The 9,327-nt window shown below is 45.3% G+C and overlaps 1 protein-coding gene across 2 annotated transcripts; it reads right to left on the bottom strand.

The window, feature by feature from the left end:
- Positions 1 to 1,335: 1,335 nt before the first annotated feature.
- On the bottom strand, positions 1,336 to 4,094 carry ATP5MC1 (ATP synthase membrane subunit c locus 1). Of its 2 annotated transcripts, none has more exons than XM_059670700.1 (5): positions 3,983 to 4,094; positions 3,430 to 3,477; positions 2,481 to 2,558; positions 1,896 to 2,074; positions 1,336 to 1,538 (listed from the first exon to the last, which is right to left on the bottom strand). In XM_059670700.1, the coding sequence occupies exons 2-5, from the start codon at positions 3,466 to 3,468 to the stop codon at positions 1,424 to 1,426; spliced, it is 411 nt and encodes a 136-aa protein (XP_059526683.1). In that variant the 5' UTR covers positions 3,469 to 3,477; positions 3,983 to 4,094; the 3' UTR covers positions 1,336 to 1,423. The 2 variants fall into 2 exon arrangements, with proteins under 2 accessions (XP_059526683.1, XP_059526684.1); XM_059670701.1 differs by having other exon boundaries at positions 4,053 to 4,076.
- Between the last annotated feature and the right edge of the window lie 5,233 nt (positions 4,095 to 9,327).

Below are 9,327 nucleotides of genomic sequence, written 5' to 3' on the forward strand. Positions count from 1 at the left end.
TTTCTTTGCCTTCCCCAAGACTCCTGGGAGGATGCTTACCACCTAAGTACTCGCATGACTATCTTCAAATTGCATATAAATTACGAATCAATTTTATTGATTCACCTTTGGGGTTAACGCTAATTGGGAATATTCTTGGTTTCACTATTTCACAGATATTTTGCAATAGAGGTAAAGGTTTCACAAAATGGGTCCCACTTATAAGTTATTGCTCCTTATGAAACCACCCAATTTGAGATAACCATGTCTACCAGCACCTGTGTTCATGCTGCCCCTGTTTTGCTCCTGCTAGAGCTTAGAGAAGCAGCAGGTGTGAGTCTATCAGCTTAGCTTTCTCTTACCTAGATTATCAGTCCCACTTTGGCCAATGGAGAGCCTGCTGAGCAGACTTTGAGAAGATGCTTCGAGAAGCTCTCAAGCAATTTGTTAGTTTGCTCCTCCGCCCCTCCCCCCAAAACACCGTTTATCCCTAGCAAAGCTACGATTGTACATTCTCCAAGAACAGAGACTGTGTGCCTCATCTGCTCTGTTCAAGGACACCTAGGCACTCAAAAAGGCGAACTGATAATGACATTTACAAGTGGGGCCGAATGTAGGTGGGTGGAGGCCTACCTCCATCTCTAACTTCTTCGGGACTAAGTTTCCCTCAATTGTGTGGCCAAGAGTAGAACAGATGGGACAGCATAGTTGAAGGTTTAGACTGGCCTGAGGGGAATCCCTACTTCTGCCACTCACCAGCTCTGTGATTGTAGACAAGTTATTTTGCTTCCCTAAGCCTCAGTTCCCCCATTTGTAAAACTAATCACTGTACTTATCATTCATAGGGTTGTTGAGATAAAAACATAAAACACTCGGGACAGAGCTTGGCGCAAATGAACCCCTCAAAAATGTTACATTATTGCCCTAACCAGTTTGGCTCAGTAGATAGAGCGTCGACCTGCGGACTGAAAGGTCCCAGGTTCAATTCCGGTCAAGGGCATGTACCTTGGTTGCAGGCACATCCCCAGTAGGGGGTGTGCAGGAGGCAGGTGATCGATGTTTCTAACTCTCTATCCCTCTCCCTTCCTCTCTGTAAAAAATCAATAAAATATATTTTAAAAAATGTTACATATTATTATACTAAATTTGAAGGGAAAAAGCACCAATTATTACTTAGATAAGCTCGTGCTCTCCCTGGGAGACAATGAGAACCTCTGCGTTCTAACAGTCACGGCAATATTTCTCAGCCCTGAGGAGCTCCTAATCACCAGCAGCTGACCCAATCCCACTTCCCTTGTCCCACCTTTCCACCAAAACCCTCCCCAAGGGCAAAGGACAGAGGCACAGGCATATGGGTTTAGAGAAATCTGGTGTTTAATGGGCACATTCCAGCACCGGGCCTGGAATCGAAGCAGCAGGGACGGGTAGGTGACCCCACGGAGCCTCACATGGCGAAGAGGATGAGGAAGGCGACCATCAAACAGAAGAGCCCCATGGCCTCAGACAGGGCAAAGCCCAGAATGGCATAGGAGAAGAGCTGCTGCTTGAGAGACGGGTTCCTGCCAGGGACAAAGACCGATGGAAAGGAAGGGGTGAGGGCATGGGTGGTGGTGGAGGACTCAGGGAGGTTAGGTGAACGGGGATTGCTGACACTGGGAGAGGGCCTCGCCTGCATATATCCTCGGGATTTGGCCCGATAAGCGGAGCATTGCCATGGTAAGTTTAAGGGAGCCAGGGTGGAAGCATGTTTAAATTCTGACTCAGAGAGTTCAGGGAGGTTTCTCCTCTCCTCCTGGAGAAAACAGGAGGTGCACAGAATAAGCCAGAAGCTATAGGGATGTCCTCTTGCCCAGGCTTCCCCCCAAAACAGGGTGGAATTTATGATGAGGGTTAGTGTAGACCACCTCCAAACTCACCTGGCATAGCCAATGATCAAACTGCCAAACACTGTTCCAATTCCGGCCCCTGAACCAGCCACACCCACTGTGGCAGCCCCAGCACCAATAAACTTGGCCGCTGTGTCAATGTCCCGGGAGACAACACTGGTTTGGAACTCCCGTCTGGCCACCTGGAGTGGAGAGCTGCTGTAGGAAGGCTGGAAGGACCGAGAAAGAGAAAGAAAGAGAAAGAGAGAGAGAGAGAGGCGATAAAGGAGATAGTGAGGCACAAGGACAGGTGGCTGACTCCACCCCCTCCACCCCACCCACCTGAGCTCTGAAGCTGCTGGCAAACTGCCTGGCAAGTACAAAACGCTCAGCCTGCAGAGCATGCTGGGAATTACTCTCAGGGTCCGTTCTCAGAGAGGCCAGGGAAATGTCATGGGTGAGGGAAGCCTCCCTTTTGCAAGTTTCTCACCTACAATGCTCCCCTTGGGGGTCCTTGGCACTGTCTAAAGCACCTCAGATTCTCTAACTCTCCTCCCACTTTGGCCTAAAGGCGACTCAACTAACTCGAAGGACCTCTGTCTGGAGAAGTTCATAAGAGGGCCCACGCTCCTTTACCTGTTCGGACGGGATCTCTGGCCTACTCAGGAAGGAGGCCGACACAGGCCTGATTAAACCCCTGGTGCAGCAGCGGATCTGTAAAATCAGAAAGACATGCCCCCCAAATCAGGCAAGGAAAACCCCCCACAAACCCAAGGGCTGAGCTTCTATCAAGGAGGACTACAAATATTAGAAACAGAAAAAGCCCAATGTATTTCAAGGTCATATAGAGTATTCCTGTTTCTACCACGAGGCCTGCACCAGACAACTGTCCTGAGACGCTGGTGTTGTCAGCAGTGGCAACCTTCCCATTTAAAACTGGGTACCAAAGTTCACGTCCATGGGCACGGCCCTCATCGGGATCTCAGAATGAGCAAAACCCCACGCTGGTATCAGACCCGGCACAGGAAGGGTCTGTACCGAGACCAGCAAAGGAAGCGGAAGGGGAAATCTTATTCTGCTAGAACGGTACTCACGGTTACATACCCTGAAGGGAGTGGACCAGTGAGCCTGCAGAGGCCCCTGAAACAGCCACCTAAGCAGAGCCCTTTAGAACCTGGTTGCCTTGACATATATATATATTTTTTTTTAGCGCAGCGGTTCTCAAACTTGGCTGAACACTGGAATCACCTGGGGAGTTCTAAAAACCACAGATGCACGGGTTCCATCCTCCTTCCCGGAGTCTGTGCAGCCTGGGGATCGGTACTTTTTAAGGCTCCCCGGTTGATTTTTAATGAGCAGCCAGGGTAGAAAATCACTGTATCCGTGGGCCAGGCTGGGGGTAAAGGTCAGATCCAGCCTCCCTGACCACGTTCCCAAGCCAAGACGGTTTGGTTTAGAGATCCAACTGCACCCCATCCCACAGCCTCCCCAAAGAGCCACCATCATCTCAATCTCAGTCCATTCATTACACACATCGATGGCTCCCACACCTGGCGCGACAGAGCGCCCGGGAGCCGCAGCTTACCAGAGCCGGAGGGATGAGCAGTGCCCCGGTGGTCTGCATGTTGCCCGTCTGCAGAGGGAAACAGAAAAGTCCACGCACAGCCTGGTTATTTCCGGAGAGTGGCGACCTTCGGTCGTCCCCTGCACTCCCGCCCGTCGTCCCCGGACCCACGCTCTTCCTAGCACCGTGCCCAGCACTAGAGGTCAGAGGGACAGCGCGAGCTCCCGGGCCCCCCGCTTTCCGCGTGGCGGGTCTGCAGAAGGTCATGCAGATCGGGAGGAGCGGAAGGAAGCCCGAGCCCCGGGAGGGAAATGTTGCGAAAGAGGCCGGTCTCCCGGGAAGACTGGAGGCCGGCCCGGGGCAGGCGCCGTGCAGGGTCCCCCTGGTTCATTTTACACAGCTCGCGGCTCCGCCCGCCTAAGTCGGGGCAGTTAATCGCTCGTTACCGTTGGTAATTGACATGAATTGTTAAGGCTACAGATGTCCACCGTCTCCCCCGGCCCTGGGGGCAAATGCCCCTCCGCACAGCCCAGCCCACACCCCTGCCAATCGCTGGCTCCAGGCCCCAAGTCACCTGCACTCCCACAGCCCTGCTGCCCTTGCTCAGACCACGGCGCTCGCCCGGCTCAAGGTGACTGACTCACCTCCCCGCTTTAGCTCTAGGTTTCAGAGCTCAGCTCCCCCACCCACGTGTCTCGGGGTCCCCCCACTCTCATTGGCCGCAATCCCCCCGCGCCCCCATTGGTTAACGTCCTCAATTCCTCTTTTCTAATTGGTTTTCCGCGGCTCCTTCCTCTCTCTTCACAGGAGCTTCGTGGCATTTCCCGCCTCCCTGCGGGCAAAGGCGGGGTTTTCTCCCGAGATCTGGCTTCCGATTGGTTGATCTCTGAAATGCTCGACCATAGAGTCGGCGGGACTCAGAGGTTCCATAACCCCCCGCACAAAATGGCGACTAAGATGGAAGCGGCGGTAAGAGGCGTGAGAGAGATGACCGGACGCCTGACGCAGACAGACACCTGACCTTGGACCCGAGACTTCATTCGAGCGCTCGGGCCTTGAGGCGCGTTGCATGTTGGGATTTGTAGTCGGGTCGTAGGCCCAAGGACAGCTGAGATCCCGCGAGACGCTCTTTCCGGGGCTGGGGGAGCCAACGCCTTTGCAGCAAGTCCCGGGTTGGTGATTCGTGGAAACCTTGCTTCCGCCGTGGGGAATAAAGGCTGCCCGCTGGCCTCGAAAGTTCTGCGGGTGGGCTTCTGCTGGTGTTCAGCCGTCATGCACTAGCAACCAGATGTTTGTTTGTTTTTTAAAGTGTTATTTTGTATTGTAAAAACATTCTAAGGATAAACAGTACCCTGATAGAAAAACAAGCAGAGGATAGGAATAAGCAATTCACTAAGGAATTATAAATTGAAGGGAAAAAACATTCAACTTCACTAATCAAAGAAATAGAAGTTTAAACGCAACATTTCGCAATTATCAAAAGAGCAGAGTTCCTTTTATTAACGTGAGCCAGGCAATCTCCTATACTGCTGCCGGAGTATGAAATAGAAAACCTTTCTTGAAAGCAATTTGGCAACATTCGTTGGAAGGCTTTGAGTGGTCCAGTCTCCTTGATCCAGAAATTCTTGAGGAATTGAGAGCCTTTTTAAACTCTTACTATCCTTTTTGACACAAGAATATACCTTCTGGGAATTTATCCTGAAGAAATAATCAGAAGTGCAAAAATTCTATTTAAAATATGTGCACTGCAGAGTTTATCGAAATTGGAAACAAATGGTTCAGTAAATTATGCTATCTTTCACTTGATGATATAAGCAGATATTTAAAAGCATGTTTCTGAAGAGTATTTTTTAATATATTTTTAAAAATTGATTTCAGAGAGGGAGAGAGAGATAGAAACACCAACGATGAGAGAGAATCACTCATCGGCTGCCTCCTGCACGCCCTCCTACTGGAGATCAATCCCACAACCTGGGCATGTGCCTCTGACTGGAATCGAACCTGGGACCCTTCAGTCTGCAGGCCGACCCTCTATCCACTGAGCCAAACCAGCTAGGGCCTGAAGAGTACTTTATATTGAGAAAATTTTTGTGATGTAAGACGTGAAAAATGCAAAACTGTATGTATAGCATTGTGAAAAACGATGGAAAAAAGATTGGAAGAAAATAAGGCTATATTAATAGTTAATCCTGGGAGGTCTAATAAGCTTGATTTATGAATATGCATTAAATCTATGATAGAAAAATATAAAAAATTATACTAATCTGGAGAGTCTGAACTCTTAGAAAAACATTTTAAAATTAAGGAGACTTAAGATAACCTGCCAACATAATAGAATGGAAACAGTGTGGAGTTTTGAAGTTCCACAGACTTGAATTCCTATCATGGCTTTTCCAGGCATAAGTGGATATGTACCTCTGACTAGATTACCAAATTTCTCTTATTTGCAGTGTTACAAACTACCATTTATTGAGGCCTCACCATATGGCAAGCATTATGTTAAGTGCTTTCACCTCTTATAAAATTTAATTCTCAAATGCAAACAAAAGAAAAAATAAACAAATGGGGTTACATCAAACTAAAAACTTTTTGCACAGCAAAGGAAACCATCAAAAAAACTAAGAGACAACCTACTAAATGAGAGAATATATTTGCCAATGATACATCTGATATGGGGTTAATATACAAAATTTGTAAAGAACTCATGCTACTCAACACCAAAAAAATACACAAACAATCCAACATTAAAAAATAGACAGAGGATATGAGTAGACAGTTCTCCAAAAGGGGCATAAAGAAGGCCAACAGACACATGAAACGATGCTCAACGTCAATAATTGTGAGAGAAATGCAAATTAAAACCACAATGAGATATCACACCTGTCAGAATGGCTATCATTAATAAATTCACAAATGACAAAATGGCCGGGATGTGGAGGAAAGGGAACACTAGTGCACTGCTGGTGGGAATGCAGATTGGTGCAGCCACTATGGAAAACAGCATGGAGTTTCCTCAAAAGATTAAAAATGGACCTGCCTTATGACCCAGTGATTCCACTTCTGAGGATTTATCCAAAGAAATTCAGAACACTAATTCGAAAGAATATACGCACCCTATGTTCATTGCAGTGTTATTTATGGCCAGATAATGTTCCATTGTACATACTAGTATGTACCACTAACTCAAGTGCCCATAAATAGACAAGTAGATAAAAAAAACCTGTGGTACATATATACAATGGAACATTAGCTGGCCATAAAAAAGGATAAAATTTTACCATTTGTGACATCATGGAAGGACCAAGAGGGTATTATGTTCAGTGAAATAAGTCTGGCAGAGAAATACAAATACCACATGATTTCACTTATACAGTATGTGGATTCTAAAGAACAACATAAATGAACAAACAAAATTGAAACAGGTTCTGCCCGACTGGTGTGGCTCAGTGGTTGAACATGGACCTATGAACCAGGAGGTCACGGTTTGATTGCCAGTCAGGGCACATGCCCAGTTGCAGGCTCGATCCCCAGTGTAGGTCATGAAGGCAATCAATGATTCGCTCTCATCATTGATGTTTCTCTTCCCCTCTTTCTCCCTTCCTCTCTAAAATCAATAAAAAAATATTTATTTATTTTTTCTTTCTTTTTTTTTTTAAATATATTTTATTGATTTTTTACAGAGAGGAAGGGAGAGGGATAGAGAGTTAAAAACATCAATGAGAGAGAAACATCGACCAGCTGCCTCCTGCACACTCCCCACTGGGGATGTGCCCGCAACCAAGGTACATGCCCTTGACTGGAATCGAACCTGGGACCCTTGAGTCCGCAGGCCGACGCTCTATCCACTGAGCAAAACCGGTTAGGGCAATAAAAAAATATTTAAAAACCATATATTAAAAATACACATCTATAAAAGATCAAGTTATTACTATAATTGTATTGTTAGTAACACTGAAACTCTCAGCATGGCAAGAATATGATGTTTTTATGTTATTTTTGCGTATCTACAGTTTTTTTTTTAAATATATTTTATTGATTTTTTTTTTTACAGAGAGGAAGGGAGAGAGATAGAGAGTTAGAAACATCGATGAGAGAGAAACATCGATCAGCTGCCTCCTGCACATCTCCTACTGGGGATATGCCCGCAACCCAGATACATGCCCTTGACCGGAATCGAACCTGGGACCTTTCAGTCCGCAGGCCGACGCTCTATCTACTGAGCCAAACCGGTTCCGGCTATCTACAGTTTTTAATTTCCTACAATGCTGTGTATTTCTTCTGAAATATCAACAGGTTATTTATTTATTGTTTTTAATTTTTATTGAATTTATTGTGGTGGCATTGGTTAATAAAATTATAAATGTTTCAAGTATACAATTCTGTAATACATCTTCATTATGTGTTCACCATCCAAGGCTAAGTTCCCCTTTATCACCATTTCACCATTTATCTCCCGTTTCCCTGCTTCTACCTGCTCCACCCCGCCTTTCCCTCTGGTAATCACCATACTGTTGTTGTCTATGTTTGTGAGTTTTTTGGTTTTGTTTATTCTCTTCACCTTTTTCACTCAGCCCCCCCAAGCCCTCTCCCTTCTGACAGCTGTCAGTCTGTTCTCTGTAACTATGAGTCTGTTTCTATAAAACAGGTTCTTTTAAATCATAGTGTAAAATAGTGAATAAAAAACTAAGAATGAGAAAAATAAGAGAATGGGAGGAGAGGACAAAATATCATTCTTTTGAGGAATTTTGCTGTAAAGGGGAACAAAGAAATGAAGCTGTAGCTGGAGGAGGAAGTGGGGTCAAGTGAATTTTTCTTTATGATAAAAAAAATAGCAGCATGGTTTTATCAGATTGGAATAAACCAAAGGAAATGGAAAAAACTGATGAGAAAGGAGGAAAAAAAAGGAGGACTTCTGAAGCCATGCCTTTAAGTAGGCCAGAGTAACGGGCCTTATAACTGTATTAATATCAGGCACAATATCCTTTAAAACAAAAACACTATACAGGAAAGAGGCTCATATATACATTAATAAAGGGTTCAATTCATGAAGAGACTATAATTCTAAACTGTATGCATCTAATAACATGCATAAAGTGAAAGTTGACAAAATTATAAGGAGAAATTCAGAAATTCACCCTCATGGTGGGAGATTTAACACAACTGTTGGTAATTGACAGATCTAACAGACCAATATTTAACTAGGATAGAAAAGATTTGACCAATGCAATGAATTACCTTTATTTATTGAACTTATATAGAACTTTGCCCTCAGCAATTAGCGTGGACACACTTTTCAAGCACAGATGGACACTTAAAAAATTGACCACTTACTAAGATTCAATAAATACCAAAGAATCAATATCTCACAGACCACATTCTCACGATACAATTAGATAAGAAATCAAAACATTAAAGCCTGCCTGTGTTTAGTGGTTGAGCATTGACCTATGAACCAGGAGGTCATGGTTGGATTCCTGGTCAGGGCACATGCCTGTGTTTCGGGCTCAGTCCCCAGTGTGGGGTGTGCAGGAGGCAGCCGATCAATGATTTTCTCTCATCATTGATGCTTCTACCTCGCTCCTTCTCTGAAATCAGTAAAGATATAGTAAAAAAATAACAACAGCCATGCATTTAGACCAGGGGGTCCTCAAACTACGGCCTGCGGGCCACATGCAAATACAAATATTGTATTTGTTCCCGTTTTGTTTTTTTTTACTTCAAAATAAGATATGTGCAGTGTGCATAGGAATTTGTTCATAGTTTTTTTTTAAACTATAGTCCGGCCCTCCAACGGTCTGAGGGACAGTGAACTGGCCCCCTGTTTAAAAAGTTTGAGGACCCCTGATTTAGACAGAACAAAACCCAAACCCAAACAACCTATCCAATGTGACTGTTGGAGTCCATACCAAGAATTGAGAG

This window comes from Myotis daubentonii, chromosome 16, assembly GCF_963259705.1.
Source record: "Myotis daubentonii chromosome 16, mMyoDau2.1, whole genome shotgun sequence".
In the NCBI taxonomy this organism is placed as follows: domain Eukaryota; kingdom Metazoa; phylum Chordata; class Mammalia; order Chiroptera; family Vespertilionidae; genus Myotis; species Myotis daubentonii.

What these genes read in the sequence shown, in the direction of transcription:
- ATP5MC1 (XM_059670700.1), bottom strand. Translation starts at nt 3,468, where the DNA reads ATGCAGACCACCGGGGCACTGCTCATCCCTCCGGCTCTG. An exon ending in TGCTCATCCCTCCGGCTCTG is followed by an intron (nt 2,559 to 3,429) that starts GTAAGCTGCGGC and finishes CTGATTTTACAG; the next exon opens with ATCCGCTGCTGCACCAGGGG. An exon ending in TTGATCATTGGCTATGCCAG is followed by an intron (nt 1,539 to 1,895) that starts GTGAGTTTGGAG and finishes TGTCCCTGGCAG; the next exon opens with GAACCCGTCTCTCAAGCAGC.